The 18,381-nt window shown below is 41.4% G+C and overlaps 1 protein-coding gene across 1 annotated transcript in view; it reads left to right on the forward strand.

Annotated features, from left to right (window-relative positions):
- The first annotated feature begins 3,541 nt into the window (after nucleotides 1-3,541).
- Nucleotides 3,542-18,381, forward strand: part of MANBA (mannosidase beta) — a 119,901-nt gene continuing 105,061 nt past the window's right edge. Inside the window, exons 1-3 of the mRNA XM_040237757.1 lie at nucleotides 3,542-3,798; nucleotides 14,730-14,824; nucleotides 17,433-17,538. Of these exons, the coding sequence (XP_040093691.1) occupies nucleotides 3,622-3,798; nucleotides 14,730-14,824; nucleotides 17,433-17,538 (378 nt within the window). The 5' untranslated portion in view covers nucleotides 3,542-3,621. The remainder of the gene's footprint in view (nucleotides 3,799-14,729; nucleotides 14,825-17,432; nucleotides 17,539-18,381) is intronic.

The raw sequence follows: 18,381 nt of genomic DNA on the forward strand, positions 1-18,381 counted from the left end.
CTTATTTATTATTTCCAGTTTTGTTATTGTTATTGATTTTCTACGCAGGCAATCATGTCATCCACCAAGATAGTTTTATATCTTCCTAAACTGTATACTATTTATTTCCTTTTCTTTTCTGATTACATTAGTTATGACTTCCAATATGAAGTTGGAAAGGAGTGACAAGAAGAGTCATTCTTGCCTTATTCCTAATCTAAGCAGAAAAACTTCTAGTTTCTCATGATTTAGTATAATGTTAGTTCTTTGTGAATGTTATTTATCAAGGTGAATAAGTTCCCTTTATTCCTAATGTGTGTAGAGTTTTTATCATGAATGGTATTGGATTTTGTCAAGTTATTTTTTTTTTGGATCTATTGATAAGATTCTGTGATTTTTATTTTTTAACCTATTGCTGTAATGAATTACATTAATTGATTGAACGTTGAGCCAGCCATGCATACCCAGAGTAAATCCTGCTTGTTTATGGTATATATATATATATATATATATATATATATATACACTTAAAAATATATTGTTAGGTTCCAGTTGAAAGTGTTTTGTTAGGGATGTTTTCATTTATGTTCATGAGAGATATTGGTCTGTAGTTCTCTTTACTGCAAGGTCTTTGTCTGGTGTTGGTATTAGGCCAATGCTGGCCTAATATTTTAAATTCTTGTCCTGACAACTGAACATCCCTGCTATAAATGAGTCTGGTTCAAGGGCTTGCTCTGTTTTTGCCTTGTACTTGTTTTGTTGAAAGCTGTACATGATGTACGGGGTGAAAGGAACAGTGGCAAAGAGGCCTTCAATGATTTAGCGGGAGGGCATGAGGAGAGAGGAAACCTGTAGAGGAAGCTTTTTATAGTCCTGTGATTAGGCCTCAGTCTTTTAGTGAACTTGAGCCCTGGGCTGTGAATTTCCTAGGTGTTTCTCGTGTTTTTTACAGCCCCTTAGCTAGGGCAAGAAGGCTAGGGGTATTTCCCTTCTTCTGTGTTAAGCTCTGATAAAACTGCATCAGGTAAGGCTCTGATAAAATAATTTCTCTTGAGGTAGCCCTTCCGAATGCTTCACGTATTTCAGAAGTTCCTTGCCCCTGTCCCCCTGCTGGAAGTTTGAGGGAAATACCTGAGAATCTTCAATGTGACAACTGATATATCTGGAAACAAAACACAAGATCCTAGGAGACCCATAAAGGCTGGGTTCCTGTGGAGTTTTTAAACTCTCAGATTTGTCCACACTGAGCCTCCAGCAACTCAGTAATTAGAGTTTACATTTTCCTTCCCTACTGCTGCTTTTCACAGAGTTTTCTACTCATGGGTTTCTGCTTTGGTAAGTTGTGATTCTCTGTATACACCTGTCTTTTTCTCCAATTTCGGGGGCAGCAGTTTGCCCTGAAGTCTCTGACAGATCTAACAAAAGCTGGTGATTTTCAGTTTGTTCAGCTTTTTACTTGTTTTTAAGGATACAGTGATGACTTTTAAGCTTGTGACATGATAAAACAGTAACTGAAAGTCTTTTATGTCTTTGACCCATGGATATATATATATATATATATATATATTTGGAGCAATTTTATATTAACATCAAAACTGAATAGAAAATACAGACATCCCATATATGCCCTGCCCCCACACATGCACAGCCTACCCCATTATCAACATCCCCCACTAGAATGGTACATTTGTTATCATCCATGAACCGAGCTTCACACATTATAATCACCCAAAGTCTAAAGCTTACATTAGTTTTACAGTTCACTAATGGTGATGTACATTATATGAATTTGGATCAATGTGTTTTCAAAGTGAAGTAATCCTAATGATGTCATATTTGTGTCTTGGGCTGAAAGGAGGAATGCTAAGTCTCTATTCTTGTTTTTTTAAATAGATGCCCTAAAATGCTTGTAATAGAATAACAGAATATATCCAAACATATTCGCAGGGATGAGATGGATTTTCCTTGACTTGGCTTAATGGGCTCTCTGGGATTTACAAACAAAAACAAACACCCCTTTGCCACCCTTGCTGCCAGAAGTCTTGTTATCAGTTCTGAACAGACTAGGGCTGGCCATTTAATGTCATGAATCAGGGAATATAATTTGAGTGTAGAGCTCCGTTCCTATTAGAAGTAAAAATGCTTCTGGAGTGAAGAAGCCTTTGAACCAGCCAGAGCTCTTCCCCCTTAACATCAATGGGCCCCACTGCAAGGAGATGAGAACCGGCAAAGGTGAGTTTGGGTCCTTTCTGACCGTCTGACAGGCGGTCACCTGACTTCTTTGGACCTTGTTCCCTCAGCTGTAAAGCCAGAGGCTTGGGCTGGATAATCCAAATGTCCCTAAAGGCCAAGATGCTAGGCTTTTGAAAACGCTGACTGTAAAAAAATAAAATACCGTCCTGTGTCTACAGAATCAGGCAACTCCAAGGCCATCATAAGGCAAAACAAAGGTTGGATTTGATAAGGGGAGAACTTCTCTTCAAAGACTTTTGCTTAAATATAGGAATAAGGCAGATACCATCAACACAGTCATATGTCAGTCTATTTTATGCAATGTGAAATTCCTTCTTAACTTCCCAGTTACATCCAGTTGCAAAATTGGGACTCAGGTAAACTGCACCGCCATGAGACTTGACATAAACCTGTGGTATTTTTTGGGTACCTTGGCATTCCTAGGACAGCCAAATATGTTAACTCATTGTATGCTGATCACAACCCGGAAAAAAGATTACTGTCTCCATTTTCGAGTTCAAAGAACAGGGGTATTAGAAATTTCGTGGCTTGCCTGAGTCCCACAGCTAGTAAGCGACAGAGGATTTTAAATTTGCCTGTGCATTTTAGTTCAGGTATCCTGAACGTCAGGAACCTCCTCTGCGTGACTTTACAAAACAGAAGGTTGTAGTCCACGAACATCAGGCCAACGTGCTTTATTTTCTCTGGCTGGGCCCTATGTTGCACGCTGTACACGAATTTTCTCAGCTCTCACAACAACCCTACGAATAGGTACTTTAGTATTTATACTTGTTTACTGCGCAGACTATTCTTGAGACCAACCTGTAGAGCAGCAAAAGATGCGCGTTACCCGCGCTGGGGAGACCCCTGCAGCACGGACGAGGGTCTGGGGAAACTGGAGGAAACTGAAGTGATGGGGTGTCTTGGTTTTCTGTTCTTTGGAGCGTCTCTGGCTGTATTCTCCTCACACTACTGTCTGTCCCTGAGCTCCCCGAGGCTGTGCGCCACTTTGCGCCCAGAGATTTTTGTGTCCCAGTTACCGTGCATGGCTCTCGCCTTCCGTTCAGACGCCGAAGCAGTTGGAATAAGCGCAGAGGAGGACGCAGACCGCGGCAGTCCGAGCCCAGAGAGATCCGAGCCCGGATCGGAGCGCAGGTGCAGCGGCTCCCGCACTTGCAACCGCAGGCTTCCGCCAAACCGCGCTGCCACCCGCCTGCGGACCTGGGGATCCGCTGAGATGCCTGTAGCTCAGCTGACCTGGGGGCGTGGCCGCGAATCGGGGGGCGTGGGCGGGACCGGGGGCGGGCCCCAGGGCGGGGCCAGCCAGAGCTCAAGCCGAGGGTGGCTTCCGCTGCCCACCGCATCCCTCGGGTTCTTGCCCTATGCGTGTGTCGGGTACTGGCCAACACCATGCTCCTCCGCCTGCTCCTGCTTCTTGCGCCGTGCGGTGCGGGCTTCGCTACCGAGGTGGTCAGCATCAGCTTGCGGGGAAACTGGAATATCCACAACGGGAACGGTTCGCTGCAGCTGCCTGCGGCAGTTCCCGGTTGCGTGCACAGCGCCTTGTTCAACAAGAGGATCATCAAGGTACTGTGTGCGGCCCCTCCGCCAGGAATCTGCGCCCAGGTCCCTTGCGCGGTGAGAGGGGCCCAGGAACAGCCTGGCCGCCCCCGAGCCCGGCGGTGTTCTCCTGGGTTTGGCACTAACTTCCGCTTTGCTTCTTGTGGTCTCCAGGGGGTTGGGCGTGGGGCGGGGGCAGGGTGGCGAGGCAATGTATCTACTCTTGGCGAAGAGCACCGCTGGGGTCCGGGCTAGATGGAGACTGAGCCACCCTCACACTGGGGCCGCAGTAATTCAGGAAAGCGGAACTTCAGGCAGTTATACTGGCAATGTTATTGCCATGGTTCTCCGCTGAAGCGTGGATTAGAAAGGACCTGTCACTGACGGAGCCTAAGGCGGGGGGTGAGTGTTTCAACTACCCGAACACTGCAGGGGACGATAGTGTTTTGCCAAGTAAGTGTTAACTATATTCAGTGATGCCTTAGTTTTTCATTTTAGCTTCTAGGGTCAGATTTGGAATTGATACAGCAGCACATAGGCTGAGGAGAAGAGACCCGCAAATGTAAGGTTAGGATTGTCAGTGCTAGTGTAAAGGCTAAATAACTGCTAAGGCTGGTTGGTGGGATATGAAGAAAGATGCTGTTTCCTTGCAGTGGATGTGATGCGGTGTGTGTGTCCCAATAGATGCTTCAGTTTATAGACTTCTTATGGAGGACGTTTTCCTGTTCGGCTGCCTGTGGGTAGAGGTTTGCAAACAGATTGCCACTTCCCACTGTTTTTTCCTTCCATCTGCTGCACATCTTTAATGGCTCTGCCTGGGACAAGATGTGCTTGATAAGTGGTTGGCACACATTGTTCTGATCCTTCTAAAAACTCCAGGGGAAGTGTCACACAGTATAGGAGGCTATGAAGTCAGGCCAGGCTGGTTTAGAATTCCGTTTCTGCCACTCTAAAGAATAAGTCTTCTTATCTGCATTTTATGGATGATATGGATTATGGAGCCCAGAGAAGTTAGAGAATGTACCCAAGATCACACAGCAACTTTGAGTGACAGAAAGGGAATTCTAAATCAGCCTGGCCTGACTTCAAGGCCTTCTGTATTGTATGACACTTCCCCTGGTGGTTTGAAAAATCATGTATTTTTAAAGCACTGGAGTTAACTGTCAGGAATATAATTCAAAGTTTACTTAAATGACAGGACAGTTGACAGGTTATGCAGATTTCTAATCTGGGATCATTAGCTTTTTTTCAAGAATGTGTATCAGAAAAGAAACAAATGTAAATGTCACTGACCATGGTCCTGTTTATTATTTTTTTTTTAGTAAGTCATTCTCAAACTTAAGTATTTCAACTATTTTTAGTTAACAGACTGCTTATGACATGGACCTTGGTACCTTAAGGTTTCAATAACTCATACTGTGAGGACGCTTGTGTTTATATTGCAGTGTCTCTCCTGCCTCATTTTCCTGATTAAAATAAGGCAACGGGAAATCACTAGTGGCTGTAGTAAATCGGCATACTGATCCATGTTACAGGGCTGCATACCAAGCAACATGTTATTACTCGTTCAAGTGAATGATGTGCTCATAGACTGAAACAACTGACTTTTCCTCATGGGAACAATTTACAATGTCTGTTAGATCTGTTAATAAATTCTTAGGAAAACTTTAAGTTTCAATAAGGTAGGTGTGGGCTTCCCTGAAGGCTCAGTGGTAAAGAATCTGTCCACAATGCAGGAGACACTGGGTTGGAAAGATCCCCTGGAGAAGGAAACGGCTACCCACTGCAGTTTTCTTGCCTGGAGGATCCCATGGACAGAGGAGCCTGGTGAGCTGCAATCCTTGGGGTGGCAAAGGAGTCAGACACAACTTGGTGACTAAACAACAACAAGGCAAATGTAGGTCTTAAATGATAGATGAGAGATGGGGAGCTTTTGGCTATTGGGGAACTCCAGGACTATTGATAATAACCTACATCGAGTATCATGTTGAGTTATATGATGTTGTTATTCCACCTGCTTTATTATAACATCCATTTTTGGTGTTGACCTCAGGAAATATTCTATAGCTTAGAGCAGACGCTGGCCTAAATATGGTGTTTATATGAGAACTTGAACATTTCTTCTTAAAGTCATTCACCTAATTATCTCATAAATATTTATTTGGTACCTCCATTATTCTAGGTGCTTGGAATTGATAGCTTATGGTGAACCATGGATTCATGATCTCCGAAGAAGATTTAGCTTCGGGACCAGGGACCAGGCTTGATCACTCAAGAGCTTTTGTGTAGCAGAGTGAAAGAGGGACAGAGAAAACCTCTGACATAAACATCAGAAGGGGACTGAGAGTGCCCCACTCGCTAGTCTTAGAAAGGGAGTTATATACTTTTTTCACTTGGTCATTACAGTAAATCAAAAGAATGTTTCAAGGTTATAGACCCACTCCTACAATATACATTTTAAGATAACAGGATTAGAACTAACAATAGAAAGATCTTATCATTATATAGATTTTTATATATCCCATTATATACATTTTTAAGATTACAGGATTAGTCAGAAGGTTCTCAAGAAGGAGAAAAGTCCTCAAGCAGGATACATTGTTGTCATATAATCATTGGTACAGAGTTTAAGGGAAAACATCCTTGAGCAAGATGAATTGTTTTGTTGTTCAATCATCTGCTCTGGACTTAAAGAAAAAAATGTTTGTCCTTTTCTCCTTCTTACCACCCACTCCCACAATATATATCTTAAATTAACAAGAATAGAATAATAGAAAGGTCTTACCAGACCCACTCCCACAAAGTCTTGAGATAACAAGGTTAGTCAGAAAACCTTCTTGTTAAGGAGAAACATATCCCTAACAATAGCAAGACACATTGTTATACTGACTAAAACAAAGCAATGTAGAAAATAAATTTGTCTTTTTCTCCTTGAGAGCCCCAGACCCCTTTCTCTGTCTCCAGGACTCTGGACCCCTTTCTCCTCCTGGAGGACCCTGGACTTCTTATCAACCTACCCAGGAGTTGACTCTCAGAATCAAGTGGTGAAGAAAACAGTTTTTGTCCCAATAGACATCCTAGTGGAGGAGATAAATAATAAACAGATATTAATAGATAATATAGTGACAGCTGGTACACTGGAAAAAAAAATAAAGCAGGTTAAAGGAAGAGAGAATGAAGGCTGATTGGAAAAGGCCTATTTTTTAAAAAGTGGTTAAAGATAGCCATTTTGATAAAGATCTTCTGAGGAGATCAGTTTTAAGCCAAAGTGCACTTCCAGCAAAAAAAGGAAGAAAAGATGGCAGTGGGGAGAGGAGAGGCCTTGAGGCAGGAACATGCTTGGTGAACTCCAGAAATAGCCAAAAGGCAAGTGTGGCTATAACCCTGTGACCTCCAGGGCAGGTGGATAAGTTCAAAGTAGGCCTCTAGGGTAGATCATGCAGGACTCATAGGCCATTGTGAAAAACTTTGGATTTTATTCTGCAGTGATGGGGAAATTTTTTAGCTAAATTTTAGTTAGTATACATTCTTATTTTCTTAAGACAATTTTTAGAAGTGTAATTGCTGATTGAAAAGAATATGCATTTTTTTTTCTTTTACTATATACATCTAAATTGTTCTCCATAAAAGTTGTACTGGTTTTACGCTCCTGTCGTGACTTTATTAGAGTGCTTATTTTAAGTGCTAGATTTGAATATTATTTAAAAAACAAAAATAGAAACAATTTACTTTCTAGTGAGGTTAATAGTTTTTATATGTTTATGTTATTTGTGATTCGGGATTACTTATTCCTATTTTTAATCTACTTTTCTATTGACTGTCTTTTAAAATATAGATTTATTAGATCTCTTTTTATATATTTTCAAAATTTTCCATGTACTAATGATATAATTTATTATATAGATGTTTTAAAGTTTTATATGTTGAAATCTTATGAAGTTTTTTCTTTTATGATTGTTGCTGTCTTAGTATTATGCTTTGTAAGTAATTTTCTCTCTCCTAATTAAATATTTACCTCTATTTTTTCTTTTTAGTATTTTAATTTTTCCTCTTTTGTATGTTTGTATTCAAAATTTTGATCCATTTGAGTTTTTTCAAATAATTAAGCAATTTTTTATATCCCATGATTTGAACAGTTTCTCTTTTGTCCACTAATAAAACGTTACTTTTATCATGCGCAGAGTTCTCATATATTGATACAATTTTCTTATTCTCTACTTTAAAATTCTTTTTAAAAGAATAATAAATGTTCAATACTTATTGTACAAAAATGATGCAGAGAAATATAAAATACAAAGTCAATCCCTGAGATGGTTTTGTAAGCTACTTCATTTAAAATATATGATGAATATCTCTTTGTATCTATACATGTCTATAAATATAGTCTTCAAAAAATTTTAATAACTGCATAGACTCCATTATAAAGATTTTCCTACTCAAATCTACACTTAAAAATATAAGAAAATATATTGATTGCAAAGAGTTGTACACGACTGAGCAACTGAGCAGAAGCACATATTGAAAATATATTGTAAATACACATACACTACCAAAAAGGGTAGGGACCAGATACAATGGTTGGTACCAGATGGCATAAAAGTGTGGGTAAATCGGGAATGAGGCCCTGTAGTTCAGTTAAAAAAATGCAGACTTTGGTGTTGGGCTAAGTTTATTTCATCCCTGGATGTACTTCTGCTTTGTCATGGACCTCAGGAAAGACAGTTCACCCTTTGGAGCTTTAGTTTTTTCCACTATAAAATGGTATTTACTGCACATCTTTGTTATGAGGATTAGAGTAAATGAGTGACTATCTTGGAGGCTGCTGCTGCTGCTGCTAAATCGCTTCAATCGTGTCCGACTCTGTGTGACCCCAAAGACGGCAGCTCACCAGGCTCCGCCGTCCCTGGGATTCTCCAGGCAAGAACACTGGAGTGGGTTGCCATTTCCCTCTCCAATGCATGAAAGTGAAAAGTCAAAGTGAAGTCGCTCAGTTGTGTTTGACTCTGTGCAACCCCATGGACTGCAGCCTACCAGGCTCCTCTGTCCATGGGATTTTCCAGGCAAGAGTACTGGAGTGGGGTGCCATTGCCTTTTCCATCTTGGAGGCTAAAGTAAATGGTCAACAAGTGATACTCTTACTGTTTTAAGGGTTCATGGCTTTGTTTTAACAACTTGTTACTTACATGGGTCTTTCCTCATCAGAGGTAATGCTGAGCTGCTGTTTGCTTTAAACAAGACTCACAGTTTTAATAGGAGCAGAGGAGATCAGACCACTCCGGAACCAAATTAAGTTGGTTGCTTAGCATATGCAATATCTATTATAAGTGTAACGTGAGCCTCCACAAATTTTATTTTAGAGAAAGTAAGGTATTTGCCCTTAGAGTAGTTTTTTAATAGGTTTTATGTATTTTTTTGGGGGGGCAATTTTAGGTTCTCTGCAAAATTAAATGGAAAATACAGACAGTTCCCATATGTCCCCCACACATGAACAGCTGCCCTACTACCAACACCTCCTGTCAGAGTGGTACATTTGTTACCATCAGTGAACCTTACAGTGATACATTGTTACTCCTGGAAGTCCATAGTTTATATTACCATTCATTCTATGGATTTTGACAAATATATAATGATGTGTGCCCACCATCATAATGTCATTTAGAATAGTTTCACTGCCCTAAAGATCCTCTGTTCTCTCCCTATTCATTCTTCTCTCCTCCTTTATCTCTGGTAGCCACTGATGCTTTTAGTGTCTCCGTAGCGTTGCCTTTCCACATCATATAATTGGCATCGTATAGTCTGTAGCCAGAGTGGCCTGATGAACTATGGACGGAGGTTCGTGACAGTGTACAGGAGACAGGAATCAAGACCATCCCCAAGAAAAAGAAATACAAAAAAGCAAAATGGCTGTCTGAGGAGGCCTTATGAATAGCTGTGAAAAGAAGGGAAGCGAAAAGCAAAGGAGAAAAGATATACCCATTTCAATGCAGAGTTCCAAAGAATAGCAAGGAGAGATAAGAAAGCCTTCCTCAGCGATCAATGCAAAGAAATAGAGGCAAACAATAGAATAGGAAAGACTAGAGAGCTCTTCAACAAAATTAGAGATACCAAGGGAACACTTCATGCAAAGATGGGCACAATAAAGGACAGAAATGGTAGGGACCTAACAGAAGCAGAAGGTATTAAGAAGAGGTGGCAGGAATACCCAGAAGAACTGTACAAAAACGATCTTCACAACCCATATAATCACTATGGTGTGATCACTCACCTAGAGCCAGACATCCTGGGATGTGAAGTCCAGTGGGCCTTAGGAAGCATCACTACGAACAAAGCTAGTGGAGGTGATGGAATTCCAGTTGAGCTATTTCAAATCCTGAAAGATGATGCTGTGAAAGTGCTGCACTCAAAATGCCAGCAAATTTGGAAAACTCAGCAGTGGCCACAGGACTGGAAAAGGTCAGTTTTCATTCCAATCACAAAGAAAGGCAATGCCAAAGAATGCTCAAACTACCTACAATTGCACTCATCTCACATCCTAGTAAAGTAATGCTCAAAATTCTCCAAGCCAGGCTTCAGCAATACGTGAACCGTGAACTTCCTGATGTTCAAACTAGTTTTAGAAAAGGCAGAGGAATGAGAGATCAAATTGCCAGCCTCCACTGGATCATCGAAAAAGCAAGAGAGTTCCAGAAAAACATGTTTCTACTTTATATGCCAAAGCCTTTGACTGTGTGGATCACAATAAACTCTGGAATATCTGAAAGAGATGGGAATACCAGACCACCTGACTTGCCTCTTGAGAAACCTATATGCAGGTCAGGAAGCAACAGTTAGAACTGGACATGGAACAACAGACTGGTTCCAAATAGGAAAAGGAGTATGTTAAGGCTGTATATTGTCACCCTGCTTATTTAACTTATATGCAGAGTACTTCATGAGAAATGCTGGGCTGGAGGAAGCACAAGCTGGGATCAAGATTGCCAGGAGAAATATCAATAACCTCAGATATGCAGATGACACCACCCATATGGCAGAAAGTGAAGAGGAACTAAAGAGCTTCTTGATGAAAGTGAAAGAGGAGAGTGAAAAAGTTGGCTTAAAGCTCAGCATTCAGAAAACTAAGATCATGGCATCTGGTCCCATCACTTCATGGGAAATAGATGGGGAAACAGTGGAAACAGTGTCAGACTTTATTTTTCTGGGCTCCAAAATCACTGCAGATGGTGATTGCAGCCATGAAATTAAAAGACACTTACTCCTTGGAAGGAAAGTTATGACAAACCTAGGCAGCATATTAAAAAGCGGAGACATTACTTTGTCAACAAAGGTCCGTCTAGGCAAGGCTATGGTTTTTCCAGTGGAGGTGATGGAATTCCAGTTGAGCTGTTTCAAATCCTGAAAGATGATGCTGTGAAAGTGCTGTACTCAATATGCCAGCAAATTGGGAAAAAAAAATATGGATGTGAGAGTTGGACTATAAAGAAAGCTGAGCACTGAAGAATTGATGCTTTGGAACTGTGGTGTTGGAGAAGACTCTTGAGAGTCCCTTAGACTGCAAGGACATCCAACCAGTCCATCCTAAAGGAGACCAATCCTGGGTGTTCATTGGAAGGACTGATGTTGAAGCTGAAACTCCAATACTTTGGCCACCTGATGCAAAGAGCTGACTCATTGGAAAAGACCCTGATGCTGGGAGGGATTAGGGGGCAGAAGGAGAAGGGGACGACAGAGGATGAGATGGCTGGATGGCATCACCGACTCGATGGACGTGAGTCTGAGTGAACTCCGGGAGTTGGTGATGGACAGGGAGGCTTGGCGTGCTGCGATTCATGGGGTCGCAAAGAGTCGGGCACAACTGAGCGACTGAACTGAACTGAGTCTCTAGCCTTTCCAGATTTGCTTGTTTCAAGAAATAGGAAATATTTAACATCTAAATTCTCCTTTTCTAGAAAAAATTTATCTTAAACGATTACTCCCTGGAGTTCAACATGCCGGTTCCTTCAAGGATCTGGGAGATAGGAAGCAGTCTTTTGCCCTGGCAGCCATCCCTGAGGATGTTAGCAGGTTGAACTTTAGCAAGTTGAAGTGTTGCAACTACATTAGCCTTCACACCTTCCTTCTCCTGATATTTTTAACTATATTGGATTGAGTCCATAGTGTAGAGTTATAAATAGGGCAGGGTGGAGACACATGGGCAGGCTTATATTTAGGTGCCCCTTCAAACCTGTGTCCTTAACTATTTACTTCACGTTAGTTCAGTGGAAAGTGCTGGGCACCATGTGTGGGGGAAGAGAAGAAAAGCAAGCAAGTGGGCTGGGCCTGGCACACCTCATTTAGCAGAATAAAAAGCTCACAGGTTAACCAGACCTTAAAAAGTCAGTTTGGTGATTATTGGTTGTTGTTAAATCTGGTCAACTACTGATCGCCCCTGTGATATCAAAAGGTTTCTTCCAGTCAGGAGCAGTTTCTGGTTGACAGTTTTCTTTCCATCTTGATACACACCCAGTGATGTTATAGTGCCTCTTATATTTTGTGCCCTGGGCAGGTGCCCAACTGGCTGTTGTCGGTGGTCAGCCCTTACCTCTGTGGAACGTAGATAAAGCTGGCTTTTCCCTCTCAACTTGGAGTTCCTGAGGAAATCGCCCTTGGCCCTGGCCCAGTCAGAGGTGAGAAGCCCTCTGAGCCTGCCTGGTGTCCCTCTGTGTACCTGTGGTGTTGTTCGCAGACAGATGAACTGAAAAGCTTCTTGTACCATTCTGCCTCCTGCCTGGGAGCCCTCATCAGGAAAGTAAAGGGTAGAAAAGGAGAAGGGGAAGAAAGACGTAAGTATTATGGACAGGAGGAATTGGGGCTGGACCCTCAGATAGAATAGCGTCTGTGAACACCCAGCAGGCCAGTCACCTAAGGCAGAGGCTGATGAAGGGCCAGATATTATTAATACAGTTTTAGGTGTCATTTGGTCTCCGTCATGTCTACTCCACTCTGCTATTATAGCGTGAAAAATGCTGTATGTAATTTACAAAGGAATGGACCTGTTTGTGCTCCTGTAAAACTTTACTGATACATGTCCGTTCTTAGTTCACCGGCCACCCAAAAACAGATAGTGAGCTGCAGTAGGTCTATGGGTTGTAGTTTGCAGACCTGGTCTAGGCTAGTACAAGAAACATGAAGCCTGTGAGTTTGACAGTATCTATTGCATTCTGAAGGAGATCAACCCTGGGATTTCTTTGGAAGGAATGATGCTGAAGCTGAAACTCCAGTACTTTGGCCACCTCACGAGAAGAGTTGACTCATTGGAAAAGACTCTGATGCTGGGAGGGATTGGGGGCAGGAGGAGAAGGGGACGACAGAGGAGAGATGGCTGGATGGCATCACGGACTCGATGGACATGAGTCTGAGTGAACTCTGGGAGATGGTGATGAACAGGGAGGCCTGGCGTGCTGCAATTCATGGGGTTGCAAAGAGTCGGACACGACTGAGCGACTGAACTGAACTGAACTGAACTGAACTGAACTGATGCTGCCTGCATGTTCTCTGGAGAGATACTTTTTGTGCTCACTTAGTAAAGCCGAGGACTTCCCTGATGGCTCGGATGGTAAAGAATCCATCTGCAATGCAGGAGACCCCAATTTGAGAAGGGATAGGTGACCCATTCCAGTATTCTTGGGCTTTCCTGGTGGCTCAGATGGTAAAGAATCCACTTGCAATATGGAAGACCTGGGTTTGACTCCTGGGTTGGGAAGATCCCCTGGAGGAGGGCATGGCAACCCACACCAGTATTCTTGCCTGGGGAATCCCCATAGACAGAGGAGCCTGACGGGCTACAGTCCATGTGGTCACAAAGAGTCGGATACGACTGACCACCTAAGCATAGCATAGTAAAGCTGAGGGCTCCCCAGATGGTGCTAGTGGTGAAGAACCCACCTGCCAGTGCAGAAGATGTAAGAGGTAAGAGACACGGGTTCGATCCCTGGGTTGGGAAGATCCCCTGGAGAAGGGCATGACAGCCCACTCCAGTATTGTTGCCTGGAGAATCCCATGGACGGAGCAGCCTATTGGGCCACAGTCCATAGGGTTGCAAAGACTTGGACATGGCTGAAGCAACCTAGCCTGCACACACTTACAGTAAAGCTGAGTGAAAAGTAACTTCGTAAATGCAGAGTAAATCCAAGGAGTGGGGAGTTTGGCTGATCTTTGGGCAACAGAGAGGAAGCATCCCCCTGGGTAAGCCAGCTGGGATAGTGGCAGTAAAATGCAAAGTGAGAAGCAGAGAGCAATGAATGCCTGATGGCATCACACCGTTGAACGTGCTGCCGTCCATTCTCTGCTGTGACCTTGCAGGCTCTGTGTTTGGTTTTAACAGGGGAACCCAATCTTCATCTCCACGTGTGTGGAGAACCCAGTCTTCATCTCCACATCTCCACGTATTTCTTTGATAATGAAACTATGTGTGTGCTAGTCCCTTAGTCATGTCCGACTCTTTGCGACCCCATGGACTGTAGCCCACCAGGCTCCTCTGTCCGTGGGATTCTCCAGGTAAAAATACTGGAGTGTGTTGCCGTGCCCTACTCCAGGGGAACTTCCTGACCCAGGGATTGAATTCAGGTCTCTGGTACCGCAGGCAGATTCTTTGCCATCTGAGCCGACAGGGAAGCCCTAATGAAACTGTAATATTTACAGCTTATTGTGCTTTCATTTCAGGTATCTTGTTAGACTTTTACATTTAAAAATATTTTTAGTATTTTTAGGATGCTAATGACATGGGAACTTTGTTTGAAAGATAATGGTCTCTTAAACAGATGGAGCTTTAGCCTTGAGGATGGGATGGGCCAACATATGAAATGCTTGCAATCCTAGGCCAAGAGTTCACTGATTTTTAGATAATAAATAACTATCATTACTAGTTTATTTAATTAATTATTTTTGCATATTTAATCACCTACTGTATTTTTTATCAACAGGATCCTTACTACAGATTTAATAACCTTGACTACAGATGGATCGCCTTGGATAACTGGACCTATATCAAGAAATTTAAACTCCACTCTGATATGAGGTACGTATGTGTGTATATCTATATTTATATCTATGTCTGTTTATTCATTTGTTGTTATTATTATTTGAACTTCTTTCTCTGTTTGCAGTAATCTTTTGTTTGTTTTGATTACATTGTCATACTAAAGCCTGAACTATAAAAGTGAAAATATGCTTTATGTTTTGATTTGTGTATGAGGATTGTGCTGCTGATCATCAGTCACAGAATTATCTCTTATTCAGTCATTTTTTTTCCACTGGTTATAATGGCATCACCTAGACTTAGTTCTTTTATCTGCCTTTACTTTTCCCTCCTCTCCCAGTAATCCATAAAGTGTATATATTTACAATATTGTCAGATAGGCTTAGATATACATCATTTGTTTGATGTAGTGTTAACCAGCCACAGAAACTATGGTATTGGCCTTATATTATATCATGAGAACGTGAGGAAAGATATGGTATAGTTTTCAGTAATGTCCTATGTAGCAGAATTTAATCCAATTATGTGTGCGTGTGCTGAGTTGCTCAGTCGTGTCCGACTCTTTGCAATGCCTTGGACTGTAGCCTGCCAGGCTCCTCTGTCCGTGGAATTTTCCAGGCAAGAATACTGGAGTGAGTTGCTATTCCCTACTCCAGGGGATCTTCCTGACCTATAGACTGAACCTGCTTCTCCTGCATCAGCAGACAGATTCTTTACCACTGGGCCACCTTGGAAGCTTCAACCTAATTATTTTAATATCTATCATCATTATTGTTAAATTAAAAAAAAACCCTCTGTCCTTTTAATATGACCTTTTTTTGAGGGGTGGGGCGTAATTAATCACTAGCTTCTTAAAAGAGAAATAAATTAATTATTATTAATTAAATAAATTAATCACTAGCTTCTTAAAAGAGCACTGGGAGGGAGTGCTCAATATCATGGAGTTACAGTGTTCCAGACTCTTATTTCCAGCTAATGCTTAAAATATCTCCAATAGGAGGTCCTCTTTCATCCTGAACTCAACATTTAGTTAACCAATTGACTGTCTGACTTAAAGCTTATATTAGATTCCAACCACCTCATTGTTTCTCTTAATATCATCTTCCCAATCTCCCATGCCCAACGAGTTTTTGGCTTATCATATCTTTTCTTCATCTTCCTGTATTTTGCCTGTTTCTGAGTCCTGTTAATTTTTGCCTATCATTTCTCTTGATTCAGCCGCTGCCTCCTCATTTCTAAGTTTCCACCTTTGCCTAGGCCTTTATACCTGGCCTTTATGTCTTTGCCTAGGCCTTAATACCTGGCATTAGGCCTGGGCTACCTACTAAGATTTCTTGCTTTATCTTTGTATTCTCTAGTCTTCTGTATGTAGAAACATTAGATTCAGCTCTTGCAAATTCTTATTTATTTCATTTTTTGGCTGCTCTGGGTCTCTGTTGCTGTGCTCAGGCTTTCGTTATTGCTGTGGGAGTTACTCTCTAGTTGGGTGTGCAGGCTTCTCATTGCCAGGCTTCTTTTGTTGCAGATCACAGGCTCTGGGCTTCAGCAGTTGTGGTACATGGGCTTAGTCACCCCGGGGCATATGGGATCTTCCTGAACCAGGGATTGAACCAGTTAGGTGAATTCTTAACCACTCAACCTCCAGGAAAGCCCCCAAATGTTTATTTTACCATGATATTCTCGCTTAAGAATGAGTGTCTTCCTTTTGATTGGCAGATCAAGTTTAACCTTCTCTGCTTGTCTGTGAAAATGCTGCTTACTGTTGCAAATCCCATACCACTTCCTGCATCCCCATCCCCCTAATCCTCTCCCAGCCCTAGGCAACTGCTAATTTATTTTTTTATCTCTATGCATTTTTCTCTTCTGGAAATCTCAAAGAAATGGGTTTGTACAATATATACCTCCTTTATGACTGGCTAATCTCACTTAGCATAATGATGTTTTCAAGTTCATCTGTGTGGTCATGTCCGCCAGTACTTCATTTCTTTTTATTGCTGAATACTATTTTATTGTGTGGATATGCCACATTTTATTTATTTTGTTCCTTAAACTCTTGTTTCCTTCTTGAAGTCCTTCCTTATAACATAAACTCTGATATCACTTGTAGTCTGTTCATCAAGACTATATCACAAAGTAGAAGAGATTGAAAGCTTTCTCTTTGTTTCCTATGTTTTAGGCTTGAATGCTAAACAGATTTCAGATTCCTTAAATTCAGAGACTGTTTTAGTTCTCTGTAAGGCTTAGCAGAGTACTGGGCACATATTTACTCATAGATACTTGCTAGTTGGTTAATATGTTCTCTTACAGTCAGTAAATGTAATAGTTTGTGAAAATGTCTTGTGTCTGTTATCAATATTGAACTTGATTCAAACGAGAACTTTGTGAAGTTCTAGGGAAAAAGTCAATGCCTGGAAATTAGAAGCCACGGTCATGATTTGGTAATGATTGAATTGTTATCAAGAAAGGTAAACTGGATCACTCAACATAAAAATGTACTCAAGCAATATTTCTGAAAATTTTATTGACAGTTGCCTTCTGAGAATGTATATGTTCTCTGAAATATTTATTCCTGTCATTCTTAATAAAAAAAGATTAGTTATTTAAGTTAATGTTTTTTTCATCTTGTTTTAAAACCCTCTTTTTTTAGCGAATGGAATAAAGTAAACTTGGTTTTTGAGAGTATCGATACAGTTGCCGTGGTCCTGCTCAACAGCGTTCCCGTTGGCAAAACAGACAACATGTTCAGAAGATACGTAAGTACACGATGACATCAGCTTAAAAAGAACCACTGTTTGTATTTGTGTTCATTGTGTTCATTTGTGTTCATTGTGTTCATTGTGTTCATTTGTGTTCATTGTGTTCATTGTTATCACGAGTGAGAACACGTCCTTTGATGCAATGGGTAAGTTACTTTATCTCTCAGTTGCCATATTGGTTGAATGATGAAGACATTCAAGCCCTATAAAATTATTGTGAGGGTTTAATGAGTTAATTGTATGAAATGATGGGTTTAGTTTTTGGCACATAGGAAATGTTTGAAAATGCGGTTCCCTTCTCTGTTGTTTGGAATCCAGAGTTTCAAGGGAAATGACAGCTGACAAGCCATTTTGAAAAGGAAGTGTTCCTTCCTTTCTGGAAGTGTTACCTTAAGAGATTGTATCCTGATCTCCCTTCCCTGTCAAGGGTAGACTTTTCAAAACAAAAATAACTTATGACTTAGAAATACATGCTATGCATACCAGAGGGTCAGGTCAGTATGAAGTATCTAGGAAATACTTGGCAATTCAAAGCCATATGTAAATAGCAAGAGCAGACTTTCCAGGACTAAACATAGTCTCTGTTTGCACTGTTGGCCTAGGACCATCATCTCTCAGTAAAAATAGCAGGAGAAAACCTAGAAATCTACGTTTGGGTAGGAGAATGTGATCAGTTATAACTAAAAGTGGGCAACTAATTATACAAGCTGGATTTAGAAAAGGCAGAGGGACCAGCCGACATCCAGTCAAACTGCTGACATCTGCTGGATCATAGAAAAAGCAAGTCAAACTGCCGACATCCACTGGATCATAGAAAAAGCAAGAGAGTTCCAGAGAAAC

The sequence above is a fragment of the Oryx dammah genome, unplaced genomic scaffold, assembly GCF_014754425.2.
Source record: "Oryx dammah isolate SB20612 unplaced genomic scaffold, SCBI_Odam_1.1 HiC_scaffold_3, whole genome shotgun sequence".
In the NCBI taxonomy this organism is placed as follows: Eukaryota; Metazoa; Chordata; class Mammalia; order Artiodactyla; family Bovidae; genus Oryx; species Oryx dammah.